The sequence below is a fragment of the Cololabis saira genome, chromosome 24 (genome assembly GCF_033807715.1).
Source record: "Cololabis saira isolate AMF1-May2022 chromosome 24, fColSai1.1, whole genome shotgun sequence".
Taxonomy (NCBI): domain Eukaryota; kingdom Metazoa; phylum Chordata; class Actinopteri; order Beloniformes; family Belonidae; genus Cololabis; species Cololabis saira.
In genome coordinates, this window is record NC_084610.1 from 13,995,672 (window position 1) to 14,014,399 (window position 18,728).

Consider the following 18,728-nt stretch of genomic DNA (forward strand, 5'->3'; position numbering starts at 1 on the left):
AAAGAGTAATCTCAGCTTTATTTGTTTGACTGAATGTTATGAATTAGATTAAATTACAGATGGGTCTTGAATGTGGGATTATGTTAACAGGAGCTAAAGAACAGACTTAAATAGCACATCAATCAGAAGGAAGCTTTTACTTAATATTAATTAGTGATCTTTGGCTCCATCTAGTGGTCAAAACTTTAAAAACAACTGAACGGAAGAGTTCAGTGATTAAAACCTTCTTTCCTTAGTTATTTTCTTAATTAAAATGATGGTTTGGTCTGAATATTCATGCCGGAGCACTTTCCAGTAACATCATAAACAGTATATATACGTTTTATATCAAGGTGTTTAATATTCAAGCTCAAATGTCAGCGTAAGACAACAAAATACCCCCTCTTGGCAGAAAGTGGTATCACAAGATGTGTGAGCGTCCCCGGTCATTAGCACAGTGTTGTCAGGCCTGTAAAGAGCAGCTCTATTTGCCCCCATGTGGTCAGACGTGGTATTGTTACATAGGGTGGCTTTAAAACGTTCAGCTCAGGATGTCGTTTAAATGTTGTTTGAAGACTTCCCAGAAATCAGTAACACCAACTGAAAACACGGATCAACTCATTAGTGGCAGGCTTTTTTGACTTTATTAGCATTTTTTTTTTGCAAGAATTTCATTTTAATTCCAGTTACAATAAATGCATATAAACTGCTTCAGATGAACGAGGCGCATCTTGAATTAACAAACAAAAGAAAAGAAAACCGTTTGGCTGCCGTTTTTATTTATCCCCCCTCCCTGCAATTATTTATTTACAAAGACAAAAATGTATTTGTACTAGAATAATCCTAACATTATCACACCCTCGAACCTGGAGGTGGGCGAATCATGCAGCAGTGCTTTAATTCACTGAAAGATCTTGATATTGCTGAAAGAGGCTTTGTTGGGATATGACCAAAATCAAACAGATTAAATAGGAAAACAAAAAAAAAAAAAAGAAGAAAACCCCAAGGTTTGGCAATACTTAAGCTGTCACAGTTTAGGTTAAAAGCAATGAAGCAAGACAACAACAACACTGTCATTGAGAAATAAAAGTGCAAAAGGCAGATTATCCATTTGGGATGATTAAGAAGTCCAGTTAAAAAAAAACAAAAAAAACAAAGCTTGGATGGCTAAGATAACCTTCATCTTTTCTACCCCCACATCAAGTTTAGCAGATTCACAAATCAGACTGTACACAAGTTCTTCAAAGTGCAAATATTATGAATTGGCAGAAGCTCGTATATACAATTCATTTTCTAATGACAAAAAAATAGTTTTATTTATTTATTTATTTATTTTTCCTTGTCCAGTTAGGCTCCGTTTCAACCACACAAGCTTGCCGACTTCTCGGGCTCCATTTCGGTTCCCTCCGACTCCATCGCCGCCGACGTTGAAGGAGCAAGGTTGCATCACCACAAGGTTCTCACTCAGAAAAATAAATATTGAAACCTAATCTAGTCGTACAAGCTCAAATCCCAGGCAGAGATCCAGCCTGGGCGATTAAACCATATCTAACTACATCATCACAGGACTTACATCCACAACAATTGCAGGTTGTTACACGTAAGTAAATTGCATAAGACTTGTACTCCAAGGATTTTATTTTAAAATGTAGTTTCTACTCGAGCCCATGCGGCTCGAACACACCGTTTCATCCGTTGGAGGTTTCACTCGTTGGCTCCTCGGTAGCTTTTAGATACTGCTTTGCACCTAGAGGTTAGTGCACGTTTAAAGACTAAAATGACTAATAAAGCAGGTGTTTTCTTCTGCTTTAGGTTGAGCTGGGTTTTTGCTTGGAAGAACGGTCAGAACAGTTGAGGAGGTTTTGGTTTGTCTGGCTGTTTTTCCACCAGCAGGTTTTGTTGGACACGTTATTGAAACATTTGTGTTTATTTTTCCTTTGATTCACACAATGGGTTTCGAAATCTGAGATGGGCTTTGTTCCGGTGGGTCATTTTCTGTTTTGCTTGGCACCGTTTTGCGTACCATAAAACACGTGAAAGGTCAAGAACAGCGAGACTTGAGCGCGTGCTTTAGAAACAAGCCGAAAGATCCGGGGGCTGTGATATGTAAACTGAGCAGTCCACCTTCGTTTGACCTTCGAAAAGAAGAAAAGCTATCCACTTTGAGATGAGGCCAGGGGGGTGGGGGGTTCAGTGAGATCTACGAAACCAGAGACAAGCGAGGCAAACTTGGAAGGAGAGATTTGAATATCAAAAGGTTCGGAAACGGCTTCCACCTCCTCCACATTTCTATTTTAAAACCCCAGACGTGACTCTGGAGTCGCAGAGGTTTCCCCCTTCCCCCCGGATCGTTTGTTCGATGGAGTTTAAGAGCATCCTAAGTTTGCCTCTTGGGAAACGTATAAGCTGGACCGGTGAGGGCGGTGCGTTTCGAATCAAAGGAAAATAAATATCAGAAACAGAAGCGCAGTGAAGAAATCTGAGGGTCAGAGATGTTTTTGGTTCTGATGACACAAGGGTGAGTTGTGTTATGCAAATAAAGAGACGGCTAACACTTCCTCCCTACTCCTTTCCTTCATTCCTTCCCTGTCTCCTCTCTTCGCTGTTGGGTTCCTTTGTCAGGTCATTCGAGGGGGAGGGAAGGAACTTCACATTGGGAAGGAATGCTGGTGGTGAAGAGACCTGGAGGAGGATCACATCCCAATGTTAGCAGGGCGGTTGCAGTTCCATCGACTGACCAGCAGAGGCCACTCTCCCGTCAGCCTCAATGGCACACGAGTACAAGTACAAAGCTCACCTTCAGTAGAGGAAGAAGAGGCGTGTTCTGTGCGAGGTGGCCATGTTCTCAGACATGTTGCGCACTTTAAGGTAGTTGACAAAGCCCCTGAAGAACAGCAGGAGGCCTGCGGACGGAGGGTTGTTTTTAAAAACGGCTCTCCAATCAGAGTAAAGACAGAGTGGGACAGTGATCACTGCGCTCACCTAGCAGCAGGAAGATCCACCAGAGCCAGTACTGGCCATTGAAGTAGCCGGTGAAGTAGTCCGAGAACTGAACGCAGAGGGGCGGGAAAGAAGAAGAAGAAAAAAAAAAAAAAGGAGAGTCATCACCGTCTGTGTTGCAAGATAAAGTATTTTTGAGCTTCTCTTTATCAGGTTTAACGTCCAACATACCCTCACGATGAGAATCCACTTGATGAGGGAGAGGCCGAAGCCGCAGATGGCTCCGTAGCGTCCCGCGATGGTGTTGGTCAGACAGAAGGACAGACAGAAGCCGATCCAGTTGAACAGGAAAGCCACTGGAGAGACAGACGGACAGGTTTTTAATCATACGGTCTGGAGCAGTTGGCACATTTGGACGTCCATGTAGCGTTTTACTTTGACATCACGTTAAAAAGGTCAGGGGGGCAACTGGCTTAAACGTCATCCGCCGACCTTACACCAATGGACTCAAAGACCTAAAGCCGTGAACTTTACGGAAATCATAACCGCAATGATTAAGACTCCTGATGGACTTGTATTTAGAGAAGTGGACACCGGTCATAAAGTACCTAACTGAATGAATGTAAGATGATCATGATGATCACTCAATTCCATAGATCAGATTGAATGTGATAGTCCTTCACCTTATCCTGTCTACTTATTTTTGCTTTATTTCGTTTGCTCTACTTGGTCATTGTACATGTCTGACACGCTGTGTGAAATTCTCGGTCAAGGAACTTGTTTTAATAAATAAATGTTCAAAAAAAAAAAAAAAAAAAAAGAAGTCAGGGGCAGCAGCTGCAAAAGTGTGCAGTTTTCCAAATGAACACTATAGGATGGCTCGGAAAACTCCTAATCTCCAGCTTCCCTGCAGAAATGAGAGGAACTGCAGCCTGGTGCTGAAAAACAACCAACACTGCAGCAGCGACACGTTTACTGCACCGCATTTCATGTAAATAAAATGATACACAACTTTTATAGATGATATAATCTTATTTTTACAATCAGAATTGAATTCTGAGATCAGGGTGGTTTGTTTGTTTGTTTTATTTAGGATCCCCATTAGCATTAGCAACAGCATTAGCTATTCTTTCTGGGGTCCGACATACACAAAAATTAACACTTGATACATAACAGACATACATTATACATGACAAACAAAACAATAAGACATAAATACATAGAAATGAAATAAAATAAAACACCTTACCTGCCTGAAATGACCTTATCTTAAAACTCTTGACCCCTTTTCACCTTTATTGTGATCGGGTTTACACTACCTGTAATTCTATTCAAACTTCATTCTATTTCTTTCCAAATGTCAAATCATAATTCATTACATTTTAAAAGATATTGTTTCAACTGAATCTTAAACCAATCTTTGCTACCTACATGAGAAATAGGAACTGGTCTAGAGTTCCAGCCAACCATGTGTTCTCTGTATCAAACCTGTTCTCACCCTTGGTAGTATGAACCTCCTTTCTGATGGCATTCTTGTATTGTAACCATGGTGAGCAAAATGATTATAATCTGTCATACAGGTTTGAGGTTTCTCTGACAGTGTGAGCTGGAATTCCCACTTTGAGTGGCATTCCAATAGAAACTTCCAACTGGTAACTTGAAAATTCCAACTTCTGAGTACAAGTGGAACAGACTGCGGGGGGTGGGAAGGGTCTGGAGACGTGCACGGTTGCATAATATATGATAAATCTATCGTTATCCCAATGCTCCCAAGGGAGTAATAATCAAAAGTCCAGAGCTCTACTGGTCAACACAGAAGGTTTGTAAACAATCGACAGTTAAACGATGAGACAAACTCACTAAAAAAGGCCAACATGAAGATTCCGTCATTTCCGACCCGCAGCTGATCGGCGTCGCTGAAATCATCCCTGGGAGGGAAGTCGTCGTCCTTATCAGGAGAGACAGATAGAGGGAAAATGAGACTGAAAGTATGCAACACAAACAGATGAGTTGCAAAACATGTTTGTCAACTCTGAACCAGTGCAGCTTTGGGGAATGGTTTGGGGCCAGAGGCCAAGCTGCTTCAACAAATACACAGATTTGCACATCTCAACATGTGCTGATGCGTCTTCCTACCCGAGGCATCACGTCCACCGTGGAAATAGCCATGGCGGCTGCTTTGGCCTTCTCGGCTTCGTCGTATGTGGGAAGAGAGGTGGCGACGCTGTAGGGTGGAGGCACGGGGAAGTCGCCTTGGAAACTGCCCTCTGTAAAAACAACAAAGCAGCAAGAGGCTCCATGACAAAGAAGAGAAAGGGAGCCACGCGCAGCGACGTAGGCAGATTCCAGTCGGCTGCTCGTAACCTGTGCTGCCATCGTGGAACTCAATATGACTCACAAGCACAAACCCCGACAATGGCCACAACAATCAAGTCCTGTTGCTATTTCTGAATCACGCTGACGCGCTTTGGAAAGGTTTAAAAGGAACTACAAGGTAGAGGGCTGCATTGGGATTGCAAATCTCGCAGGAGCGGGCGGTTTGAACTTTGCTGCCTGCGGCTAAAAAACACACTGCGGGATCGGGATGTAGCCTAGCGACAAGATGGAAATCAATGACGTGGAAGAGAACATCAAACAAGGTCTTTAGAAAACAAAGACAAAGCAAGGCCAGTCAGATATTTGGAGAAACTGTGTTTAGTGCATCTTGGAAGAGAGATGCAGGGAATGGGACTGCAGTCAGTCAGCCACATTCTCTTCCTCCACAGCAATGTCATGGCCAAGTGATTACTGTTAAATTAATTTGTTTCATTCGTTAACTTTGTTTGTTTTATGTTTTATGTTATTCGCAGCCTACTCTCGTTGCTTTAACCTCAAACGCATAATTGATGCGTGCGGGAAAGGCGAAATAGCTTGTGTGATGATGACAATGATGTATCTAACTTTCTGTCAGGTGACCTATGAACTGTCAATTATCCATCAAACTCCACAATGATCATGTTAACATTAAATCAGATAGATTTGTATAGCACAGGGGTCGGCAACCCAAAACATTGAAAGAGCCGTATTGGACCAAAAACACAAAAAACAAATATGTCTGGAGCCGCAAAAAATGAAAGTCTTGTATTCATGGGTTTCAGTCACGTGACATTTTTTGTTGTCAGCGCCATCTTGAGGACCGACCGAGGACCTTTCCGTCGCGCAGCCAATATGACGTCTCACCTAATAACTCACTTAACTCCCGAAGAACAGCAACGGTATCTACAGAAAATTGACACTTTAGGTTTCGATCCGTATCTAATATCTAATCAATTACTGACTCCACTCCAGTCTGCCAAAAACCTGCCAGATTTGTCGTTTGCGGACATATATATCTACCTGGTCCACAATCCTTCTCCATACACCGGCAAAGCTCTCAAAGCTTTTAAAGTACCAAAGCTTACCGCTACTTCACATCATGATGGGTTAAAGATGCCAAACTTCATCATGTGGAGGCCAAAAAAATGTTCGTGGTAACAGGAAAGGTAAGTGACAGTCTGGTGATGAATAGCATAAGCATTGAATTGCCTGCACAGGATACGTTTATGTAATGAAAAGTAAGAAGGCAGTTCACTTTTTCAGTAACGTTACTACTCTAGAAAGTAAAAGCATATCATCATGTCACCATAAAACTTTATTAAAACATAAAATATAAAATATGATTTATTATATTATTAATGCAAATGTTCATCTTGCGCTCCCGATCTCCTGCGCGGTGCGTCCCGTGACGTCTCCATCACCAAGCGGTTTCCCAAATCCAAATCAGCCTGGATCATTTCTCGTGTCCTCTGCTTTTTCCCCACATCTCAGTAATGATCTATGCTGGCTGCATTTAACACCACGAACACGCCGCTCATTCCACGCTGTTCGCTGTTTGATTGCGTCACCACACGCAGTTATTAATTGTTTCCCCCCCCCCCCCCCCCACTTACAGGACCTTTTCTCTCCCTCCCGTCCGATGTTCTGGGACCTATATAATAATAGGATATTATTTATTTCTGCCACTTTATTGTGGTTTTTGTGGTGAAATGAGGAGGAATCATAGATAACTTCTCATTTCAACTAACTGGATCAGCCGTTCCTCATCATGACTGTTTCCTACAGCGCTTTCAACCGGCTTTCAACACGAGTGAAAGGAAGAAAATAAAAGAACATTTAAACATCACAATATCCCATGGCCCACTTAAAGCACTGATAAAAGGTCAATCCCGTTTTTTTAGACTTATTATTGTCGCATCCCACGACACAACAGATAGACGGCATGCTGAAAGTCGGTCCTAAAGATGGCGCTGCGAGTACTGTGTGACGTCACATGAAATCGATGAATAAGCCTTAGAATGAAGGCAAATGGTGAAAGTCGAAATGTCGAGAAAAAAATCGAAATGCCGAGATTAAAAAAGGAAAAAGGAAGAAAAAGAGGGAAAAAAGGAAAAAAAAAGGAGAAAAAAAAAGGTCAAACATTTTTGAAAAAGCTCCAGGAGCCACTAGGGCGGCGCTAAAGAGCTGCATGCGGCTCTAGAGCCGCGGGTTGCCGAGCCCTGGTCTAGGACAACATTTCTCTTGCGTGACGGGAGAAGCAACTAAATCAATGCATCTCTATTATTGTGCGGGCATAAACTCAAGAGTTTTGCGGATGCAGGCGGGAGTGGATATAACCACTGCGGGAGTGCAACACACTCGTTGGTAATGGTCAGAAATTCAGCGGGAGCGGGATGAAGAAAACAGTCCAGGGCCCTAGTACAAGGCGTAGGTGAAATGTTAAGTAATACCAGGTGCAGCAGCGGTTGCCCCGAGTTCAATGGAGGCGTAAGGAGGCGGAGCCTCCGCTTCTCCCTGGGCCCCCGCGGCTGAAGCCTCCCCTGCTGCCGGGTCAGGGGTTGGGCCGGCCCCGCCCTGGCTCTGGTTCTGGTCCTGTCTGGAGGCGGCGGCCCGAGCGGCGGCAGATGTGCATGGCTGCTGGTCGCTGGTGGAAGCTTCCGGAGAGTCATCCTCGTTGTGCAACTGGAAGAGAGAGAGAGAGGGGAGGACACGAGTTTGGAGATGTTGGAATAAACCAAACCAGAATAAACCAGCCGGAAAAGAACCTTGGGAAAGCACCAAACCAAGTGGAGTGGAGTCGAGCCGAGCTGAGTAGGTACTAGTGGAAAAGTGCCATTACACTTCTGCAAAAGGGCTGCATTTTCACATTCTTTCCAAAAAGCTGAATAAATGAGCTGTGTGATATGTTGTGGTCTGGTGTGGCTGGTGTGCACCAGAGACGGCGTACAACAGCTGTCTTTTCAACATGTCTTTATGTCTTTACGGCTCCGCTAACACAAATCCATTTAAAGCCCTTCACGTCACTCTTTTCTCGAGGGCGTGTCTTTTGAAGTCTGTGCGAGCCTTTCTTCCTCCTCGCTTCTGTGGGAAGGTGAAGTCGGGTGAAGGAAAGATGGAATCTGGACCCGTCCAAGACGAAGGGGCAGGGTTTGTAATACTGAAGACTTTCACTTTCAGCACATAAAGATGCTTTTAATCACAGAAAAACATTTCCTCCTCCAGGGCATGTCCTCTTTAAAGGGTTGTGGTAAATGCTGAAGGTTGAGGTTTTCACTACAACACTGCCAGGGTTTCACCCCGTCTGCCTAAAGCAGCAGCTTTATCAGGTAGAAATTACGTAACTAAATGAGCTTTGCTCAATCTTTTTGTTTGTCAGCACAAACTGGCCTTGAGGCAGCATTTTTTTTTTTTTACCCTTTCAGTCCCTTTTCAAGCTGCACGAGTGAGCTTTCAAACTTTTTGACGTGCCTGCTCAGTTACAGTAACTCAATTGTCCAGAGGCCTAGTTTTTCATATCAGTTAATTTTACAATTAACAGTAATTTGTAATGCAGTGCAGCAAATAGGACTTGTAGGGCTTTTAATGTGACAGTACTAGGAATGGGTGATATTTTACCGTTCACGATAAACCGTCAAAAAAATTCCCCACGGTAAGAATTTGTCATCTCGAGGTAAAAACGATAAATTCCCGTTGATGATGTTTTTGTGTAAAGTCGAACTTATGGTTCTGCGTTACGTACGTGAAGGAAGGAAGGAAGGAAGGAGCCAGAAAGAAAGAAAGAAAGAAAGAAAGAAAGAAAGAAAGAAAGAAAGGAGCCAGAAAGAAAGAAAGAAAGAAAGAAAGAAAGAAAGAAAGAAAGAAAGGAGCCAGAAAGAAAGAAAGAAAGAAAGAAAGAAAGAAAGAAAGAAAGAAAGGAGCCAGAAAGAAAGAAAGAAAGAAAGAAAGAAAGAAAGAAAGAAAGAAAGAAAGAAAGAAAGAAAGAAAGAAAGAAAGAAAGAAAGAAAGAAAGAAAGAAAGAAAGAAAGAAAGAAAGAAAGAAAGAAAGAAAGAAAGAAAGAAAGAAAGAAAGAAAGAAAGAAAGAAAGAAAGAAAGAAAGATTCCCGTTGATGACATTTTTGTGTAACAAATATGGCGGATCTGAGAGCGAGATAGATTTATAGTTAAAAAGATGGAGTTGAATTGGTATTTTTTTTATCGTCATTTTTATCGTTATCGGGATAAATGCCAGAAATTATCGTGATACATTTTTTAGTCCATACCGCCCATCCCTAGACAGTACCACAGGAAATACCAGTTCATCTAATCAATATAATATGTGCAACAGCACAATAAATGCAGTGTTTGTCTGCAGAGAGGCGGTATGAGTTGAGATTGTTTGACATTGTAAGCCCGGAGGAGAGGCTTCTCCCGAAAAGTGATCTGCATGCTGCATGCATGTGACCTGTAAAGAGACTCATCTACAGATTTACGCAGATTATTTTTTGGAAGAGCGAAGAGCCAAACACCTCCTGAAATTACAGAGGGGGTGATGAGGACGTGAGGGTTGGAGTGACTGAAAGGGCAAAGTGAGGGTGCAAGTCCATGTCCCCTCCTTAGGAAGGTTACTGGGGCCTTTTTGTTGGTTTTTTTGCCCAATGAAACAGACAAAAGGACTGCGTCACCCACTGTTAGCTGCAGAAAAACCACAAATAATCACACCAAAAATAAACCAACGGTCGGGAACGGCATTCTTCCTCTATTCATCACTAAATCAGCCATAAAAATAGTCGCTGACTAATTTAATTGTCGACACCAAAAATTAAGCAACTCCTTGCACATGTGCAAAAGAGTACAGCGCCAGGTACTGTGTCCATCTTTCATGGATTTAATTTACAATTAGCACATCATTGAAACAACCATTTTACAAAATGTAAAAAGTGAGAACTAAATAAGAGCCATTTAGTAATTACAAGTCGACTAATGGTTTCAATACTCGATGACTAATCGACTATCAGAATAGGTGCAGCCCGTTCATCACAGAGCTTCTTGAATTCAGGCTGGAAACTTCGTGACTCAAAGTCAGTGGTGACGCCACACCCCCGCCTTCATTCCTGATGTGGTGGAGGAATGGGAGGTGGCTGAAGGAGTTCAGCGTGTTCACAGGCTTAGAACAAACCCCTGAAGGGTGCAGAAAAGCAGCCGAGGGCATCAACACAAGTGGGAAAACCAATGTTTTCTTACATACTGACATTTCTTTGTGAAATCTTCCCCTTTTGCCGGTCACAGTGCCTGTATGTGCCACTTTTCTTTTAGATCCCCTCTGTCTTCCACCACTAGACCAAAAGGTGTGAAAAGGGTAGAGACCGGTTGTGTATGTAACCCCCCATTCTGTTACAGTGTGAGAATCTAAAGCTCCATATACTTGCAGTTCAGAACGCATAAGCATCATGGCCGCCACGCGTATCCTGCGTTTGTTTGACGCGTCGACGTGCACGTTCTCAAAAAGACACTGAACGCATACGTGACCTGCAGTTCTCGCTCTGGGCGCTGGTCCCGGTCTGATCCCAGCTGGTCCCGGTCTGATACCAGCTGACCACAAGTGACGACGCGGAGGTCGCTGGCGCCGTTTCCTTTGCCGAGATCGCAACCAAAGCAATGTTATAATCTCCTCTTCATCCAATGGTGTCATGTTAACTTGTTCGTTGTTCTAATCTGCTACTGCTACTACTACTAAATATTTGATCACTTTTCAAACTGTTGATCTGCTTACTGCCCCCTATGGGTCACCGCCGGTACGACGCGCTCTCCTCGCGTAGTGAGTGACGTTGCAGTTGGTGGTGCACGAGAACGGACGTGAATGCAAGCACCAACAGCAAGTATATCTGGGGCTTAGGGCTGGGCGATATGGACCAAAAGTCATATCTCGATATTTTCTAGCTAAATGGCGATACTCGATATATATCTCGATATTCTTTCTGTGCCTTAATTGGGGTTTCCCCCAAAGCATTATAGCATAGCATCTCTGTTAGCTTCATTTTTTTCTGAGGCAAACCCTTAAAAAAACAGTCAGTTTTAATACAAAGCCTCGTGCCAAATGTCACACAGGTACCTTTATTAACAGAGGTCTGCACAATATCAACATGTGTAAAACAAATGAAATAAAAATAAACTGCCTGCATATATAGAATAAAAATGCTTCTTGAATAAAATAAAACACTTATCCCTTTCCTGCATAACAATTAAATTAAAATACACTGTGCAATTAATACAATGTAGACAGTAACAGGCAGACTTTTCCACTGAGGTTGACAGTTGTTCAAATAACAAAAAATTTGTGCAAATCTAAAAAAAAAACATTCAAGTCAATTTGTCAGAAAATAAGCTATATCAAAATCATAAAAAAAAAATGTAAAAAAAAAAACAAAAAAAAACAACATTTTTTTATTTTTTTTTTTAAATCGATATAAACGATATTGTCTCGTACCATATCGTGTTTGAAAATATATCGATATATATTAAAATCTCGATATATCGCCCAGCCCTACTGGGGCTTAACAACTTTCTGAGGACGAGCAGCATCTCGTGGTTAAAACCTGCTCACAAGTGAAACAGCAGCTGGTGAGGAAGACCCAGACACCTCCAGATGAGGAAGACCCAGACACCTCCAGCTGGTGAGGAAGACCTATTCTATTTACTGGACTGATGCTATGCAGCTGAATCTGTTTAGTTTACACTGTTTGAACCTTCACCATCAACTCCTCCACATCAGTGTGCTGCAGTCACTCTCTCATCAACATGCCTCTCACACGCTCCTGTTAAAAGGGCTGTAACAATATGAAGAAAGCTGACAGCATCTTCTCACTAATGCACAGGACGTCAATTCCCACTCAGGTTCCGGAACGGCAGTTTCTTGTATGCAAGGGCACACGGTTGCGGTATTATTCTCTAAAATTGGTGGCCCACTTTTACAGAAATGTTACAGAACGCCAGTATTCAAGCCTGTTCTGAAGCTCTACTCTCCAATAAAGATGCTATAATAACAGCAATATAGGAAATTTTAGGCATAGCTGCAGTTCTACAGGCAAATGACACAATAAATCCTGCTTTTGAAGAAATAAAGTTATTTTAAATGCACTTATCATGGGAATTGATGATTCCACTAGAGGAAAAAGCAGTGAGTGAATGAGTGGCTGCTGACTGGCTCAGAATCAAGGACAAAGCATAACAAACCCCCATCTACAGGGAGGGAGGGGTTATATAAGATATTAACAACATAGCCACAAGCCTCCTAGTGTGTCCAAATATACCCATGCAGGCCTGCACGAAGCAGCAGCGGCCCATGCGCGCAGAAATCTGAGCATTATTTAGAGAGGAAACAGAGGGATGAATGTGACAAGGAGGGCTGCCCACCAAGGCACGGTGTCAGGGGTTCTCTGTTCTTGGAATCCGGTGTGCCCTTACAATCGCTGCTTTGCACAACAGACTTACTTTGGCTCATGTGGAGCCCCGCGGGATTATTGGTGAAACCACAACTGGTTATCTGAGCACAAAGTGGGCTTTATCTGGCTGGGGTCAGAACTGATCTTTTTTTTCCTTTTTTTTTTGCATCTTAGCCACTTCTGTTGCTGTACAAGTCTCCTGTGTTATAAAACATACGCAGGAACACATTCAATCATAAACAACATCAGTGTATGTAGGTCACTTGAGTGGTGAGATGTTACAGAACAGGTTTCTAGGCTGTTCCGGTTGTCTCTACGTAACAGAGTGAATAGTCATTATTCCACTTGTCTTTATTATTGTGAAGTATCACAATAATATTTTTGCTCTTGGGCGCCTCCTACTTAATGCTGGCGTGGTTACGTGTTTAACAGCACCTAATTGACGTCAGTATTGGGATAAAGGGTAAGCCGGGTCCTTATTAGCAGTCGGTATGTGGGAGTATTTTTAAGTTCATAAAAGTTCCTTCTAGGGCTGGGCGATATATCGAGATTTTAATATATATCGATATATTTTCAAACACGATATGGTACGAGACAATATCGTTTATATCGATTTAAAAAAAAAAAAAAAAAAAAAAAATGTTTTACTTTTTTTTTTATGATTTTGATATAGCTTATTTTGTGACAAATTGACTTGAATGTTTTATTTGAGATTTGCACAAATGTTTTGTTATTTGCACAACTGTCAACCTCAGTGGAAAAGTCTGCCTGTTACTGTCTACATTGTATTAATTGCACAGTGTATTTAAATTTAATTGTTATGCAGGAAAGGGATATTTGTTTTATTTTATTCAAGAAGCATTTTTATTCTATATATGCAGGCAGTTTATTTTTATTTCATTTGTTTTATACATTTTGATATTGTGCAGACCTCTGTTAATAAAGGAACCTGTGTGACATTTGGCACGAGGCTTTGTATTAAAACTGACTGTTTTTTTAAGGGTTTGCCTCAGAAAAAAATGATGCTAACAGAGATGCTAACAGAGATGCTATGCTATAATGCTTTGGGGGAAACCCCAATTAAGGCACAGAAAAAATATCGAGATATATATCGAGTATCGCCATTCAGCTAGAAAATATCGAGATATGACTTTTGGTCCATATCACCCAGCCCTAGTTCCTTCTTTAAATATTTCCATTTCCCTGCCGTATGTGTGTGACCCGACTGAGCCTGACCAGCATTCTAACGTTTGGTACAGACAATAAATGACCGGTGAAGGCGAAATCAGGCCAGTGTCAATACCATCTCTACTCTATCAGAGAGAACTGAACCTTCGAGTATCAAGGACTGGCATGGTTACATCTACGAGGAATCCAAAAGGAAGTATACATCCTGAAAGTGTATTTAAAGTGACATTTAGGCAAGGCAAGTTTATTTGTATAGCACAATTCAACACGAGGTAATTCAAAGTGCTTTGCGTCAACATTAAAAGCGGCAAGACACAATTAAACAGTAAATAAATAAAATGATAAGAAAAGTGGTAAAACAATAAAAAGCACAAGTTGTTAAAAAGTAAGGGCAGTAGAATACAGCAGGTAAGTATTTAATTTAGGAGTATGCTTGAGTAAACAGTAATGTTTTTATCCCTGATTTAAAGGATCTACAGTTGGAGCAGACCTCAGGTCTACAGGAAGTTTGTTCCACCGGTGAGGAGCAGAATAACTGAACGCTGCCTCACCTTGCTTGGTTCTGGTTCTTGGGAACCACAACAAACCAGATCCAGATGAACCTCAGGGGTCTGGGAGCTTCATAGGGATTAACAGATCAACCATGTATTTTGGTCCAAGACCATTCAGGTCTTTGTAGACCAGCAGTAAGATTTTAAACTCTGGAAGCCAGTGTAGTGATTTCATGACCGGTGTAATATGGTCCAGTTTCCTGGTGTTTGTTAGGACTCGTTCTGGATCAGCTGCAGCTGCCTGATAGATTTCTTGTTAAGGCCTGTAAAGATGCCATTGAAATAATCAAACCTACTGAAAATTAATGCATGAATACGTTTTTCCATGTCTTGTTTAGACAGAAACCCCTTAATTCTAGCTTAATTCTTTTCAGGTGGTAATAGGCAGATTTAGTGATCATCTTTAGATGGCTGCCGAAGTTCAGGTCTGAGTTAATAATTACACCAAGATTTCTGGCTTGATTTGTAGCTGTCAATGACATGGAGCTAAGTAAAGGTGAGCGCTGATCTTTTGTTGGATATGACCATTTCTGATGGGAATCTGACAGTAGTGTGGTGCTTGCAATCTTGACTGGGACTGGAATTACAAACTCACTGCATTTTTTAACAATACCTGACCTCAGCATGAATGTGTCTGGCTTTAAAACACATAAGCAGCTTTGCAGAGCCAACCCCGGTGCTGGGATGTTGCTGCTCCTCTCGGAAGTTAGAAAATACACTTAATAACAAGCCCTGCCCCTTCCCCCGCGTTAAATAATAATCTCTTTTTATTACTTTGGTAAAAACCAAGTTACGGCTGGAGGTTTCAGTACGTCTGATAGTCATTAAACAGCCCAGTCACGTCACTTAGTGATCAAAAGGTTGTAAAACACGTCTGACGTAGGATTGCCACCTTTCAGAAATAGAATTAAGTCTTTTGTAGTTTTACCAGAATAATCGAAATCGAAAATCGGGTTTTCAGAGAAAAAAAAATTGTGATTTTATTTTTGTCCCGCCCTAGTGTAAAAGTTAATTCAATAATTTAACTTAAAAGGCAAAACTAATACATAGTGCCATTACATGCAAAGCAAGATATGTTAAACCTTTAATTCTTAGAATTTTGATGATTTGATTGTTTATTGATTTCATAAAATTTGGGATTTTTTAATTGGGGTTTTCATAAACTGTGAGTCATAATTATCAACATTATAACAAATAAAGGGTTGAAATATCTCACTTTGCATGTAGTGGGAAATAATATATTTGTTTCACCTTTAGTTGAATTTACTACTAATGAAGTTTTGCAATTTATTCCAAATTTTCAGACCTTCACCTGTATATTATGACATCAATAAATAAGAGCATAATATTATTGGTTCAATACGGAACGCGACTTTTAATTCCCAATTATGTAAAGATTCCGTATTTTAAAGGGACGGGTGGCAAGCCTTGTCTAAAGGCTGATTTATGGTTCTGCGTTACAACAACGCAGAGCCTACGCCGTAAGGTACGCGGAAGCGCGCACCGTACGGTAACAGTTAACGCAGAACCATAAATCAGGCTTAACAGCCGAGCTACGGCTGTTAGCCCAGCCAACGCGGAAGTGGTTTGAAAAAAAATATAAACAATTACAAAAAAAGCGTTCAACATTGCTCAAAATGTCCAGTCCAAGAGTTTATAAGACAAGTATGTGTCGTGAACAGTATTCGTAGCGAGATAACGTGAGTAAGTGAAGGAGAGCAGCGGTGTTCGGTGGCGGAGCGGGGCCTGGCTGGTGTCGGGACTCACCACTCGGTACCGGCTGGCTGGATCCATCCGACGAGGACGCCGCTGGCTGCGGCCAGCAGAGGACACACACCTGGCGAGGGGTTCCTTCCAGCCACGAACCACGGACGCGCTGGTCCACAAAAGACGATGACGAGATTGTTGGGGAAATCAAGGAAACAAACAGCCTCGCGACCTCACTGAGAAAAACACTGGTGAGGGAGTGACGCACTTCCGGGGGGGTTTCAAAATAAAGCAAGGCGAGTGGTAATTCAAAGTGCTTTACATCAACGTTAAAAGCGGCAAGACACAATTACTATACAGCTATAAAACGGTAATAAACCCAATCTATTTACTTCAGAAGAAAACCACCAGAACTGTTAGCAAGTCTGATTATTATTCGCCTACAAACCCACTGTTTATTGACCTCAAATCCTATCCCACCACATCCAGAGGACTGTTCCAGGCTAGAGATAGCCGGTACGACCTGAGAGGCACTGCTAGAACCAAAACTAGGATAAATACTAAAGAAAGATGCATATTGGTTGCAGGAGTTAAAATATGGAACAGCCTAAATAATGAATTAAAAAACTTTAGTTCAATAAATACATTTAAAGACGATGTATAAATCCAATATAATAGAAAGATACAGAACATTGGTGTGATACATAACTATATATATATATATATATATATATATATATATATATAATATATATATATATATATATATATATATATATATATATATATATATATATACATTGTTGTTGTAATAATAATAATATCTATATACCAAAAGATGTAATGATTGGTCTTTGGTTTCCTTTTGTTTTCACTCTTCTAGAGATTGTTTCTGTTTTCTCTAAGCATTGATTATTTACTTTCTCTGTTAGTTCTGAGATCTGTATTCTGTTTGTTTTTTGTTTTTTTTACTATTTCTTTCTGTCATATTTATATTTGTCTTCCTTCTTGTTTTGCATGTGTTTTTTGTTGTAGATTGTTTGTCCTTGTTGTATTAGTACAGTAGTAGTACTATAGACCCCTTTCCAGCCTACGTCATCACAGGATGCGCGCGCATTGTTGCGGCAGAAGAGCGGCAGAAGTTGCCAAGAGTACCTGGCTGCAGGCAAGATGGCCGACAAGGGCGCGGCCATTTTTTCCAGCCATACCGGAATTCCAGACCGGAAGTTGGTCTTCTTCGTGTATATTATTCATGGGTTTCAGTCACGTGACATTTTTTGTTGTCAGCGCCATCTGAGGACCGACCGAGGACCTTTCCGTCGCGCAGCCAATATGACGTCTCACCTAATAACTCACTTAACTCCCGAAGAACAGCAACGGTATCTACAGAAAATTGACACTTTAGGTTTCGATCCGTATCTAATATCTAATCAATTACTGACTCCACTCCAGTCTGCCAAAAACCTGCCAGATTTGTCGTTTGTGGACATATATATCTACCTGGTCCACAATCCTTCTCCATACACCGGCAAAGCTCTCAAAGCTTTTAAGTACCAAAGCTTACCGCTACTTCACATCATGAGGGTTAAAGATGCCAAACTTCATCATGTGGAGGCCAAAAAAATGTTGTGGTAACAGGAAAGGTAAGTGACAGTCTGGTGATGAATAGCATCAGCATTGAATTGCCTGCACAGGATACGTTTATGTAATGAAAAGTAAGAAGGCAGTTCACTTTTTCAGTAACGTTACTACTCTAGAAAGTAAAAGCATATCATCATGTCACCATAAAACTTTATTAAAACATAAAATATAAAATATGATTTATTATATTATTAATGCAAATGTTCATCTTGCGCTCCCGATCTCCTGCGCGGTGCGTCCCGTGACGTCTCCATCACCAAGCGGCTTTCCCAGAATCCAACTCAGCCTGGATCTCGTGTCCTCTGCTTTTTTCCCACATCTCAGTAATGATCTGACATGCTGACATGCTGGCTGCATTTAACACCACGAACACGCCGCTCATTCCACGCTGTTCGCTGTTTGATTGCGTCACCACACGCAGTTATTAATTGTCCCCCCCCCCCCCCCCCCCCCCCACCCCCCCCCCCTCCCACTTACAGGACCTTTTTCTCTCCCTCCCATCCGATGTTCTGGGACCTATATAATAATAGGATATTATTTATTTCTGCCACTTTATTGTGGTTTTTGTGGTGAAATGAGGAGGAATCATAGATAACTTCTCATTTCAACTAACTGGATCAGCCGTTCCTCATCATGACCGTTTCCTACAGCGCTTTCAACCGGCTTTCAACACGAGTGAAAGGAAGAAAATAAAAGAACATTTAAACATCACAATATCCCCGGCCCACTTAAAGCACTGATAAAAGGTCAATCCCGTTTTTTTAGACTTATTATTGTCGCATCCCACGGCACAACAGATAGACGGCATGCTGAAAGTCGGTCCCTAAAGATGGCGCTGCGAGTACTGTGTGACGTCACATGAAATCCATGAATTCGTCGCGCTGATCCAGACAGGAAGTCTTTTTTTTTTTTTTAACTTTATTGAAAATATATTCATATACAAACAAC

General features: G+C 41.5%; 1 protein-coding gene across 1 annotated transcript; it reads right to left on the reverse strand.

Moving 5' to 3' along the window:
- Window positions 1-600: 600 nt before the first annotated feature.
- On the reverse strand, window positions 601-16,245 carry ndfip2 (Nedd4 family interacting protein 2). Its single transcript, XM_061715546.1, has 8 exons — window positions 16,200-16,245; window positions 7,725-7,956; window positions 5,056-5,186; window positions 4,780-4,867; window positions 3,151-3,275; window positions 2,962-3,028; window positions 2,777-2,882; window positions 601-2,661 (listed from the first exon to the last, which is right to left on the reverse strand). Exons 1-7 carry the CDS (start codon window positions 16,224-16,226, stop codon window positions 2,779-2,781), a joined length of 774 nt encoding a protein of 257 aa, XP_061571530.1. The 5' UTR covers window positions 16,227-16,245; the 3' UTR covers window positions 601-2,661; window positions 2,777-2,778.
- Between the last annotated feature and the right edge of the window lie 2,483 nt (window positions 16,246-18,728).

Excerpts from the sequence above, each read along its gene's own strand:
- ndfip2 (XM_061715546.1), bottom strand. The coding sequence starts at position 16,226 with ATGGATCCAGCCAGCCGGTACCGAGTG. Across the intron at positions 4,868-5,055 it reads CGGTGGACGTGATGCCTCGG|GACGACGACTTCCCTCCCAG; the intron begins GTAGGAAGACGC and ends TCTCCTGATAAG. Across the intron at positions 2,883-2,961 it reads GTGGATCTTCCTGCTGCTAG|GCCTCCTGCTGTTCTTCAGG; the intron begins GTGAGCGCAGTG and ends CTCCGTCCGCAG.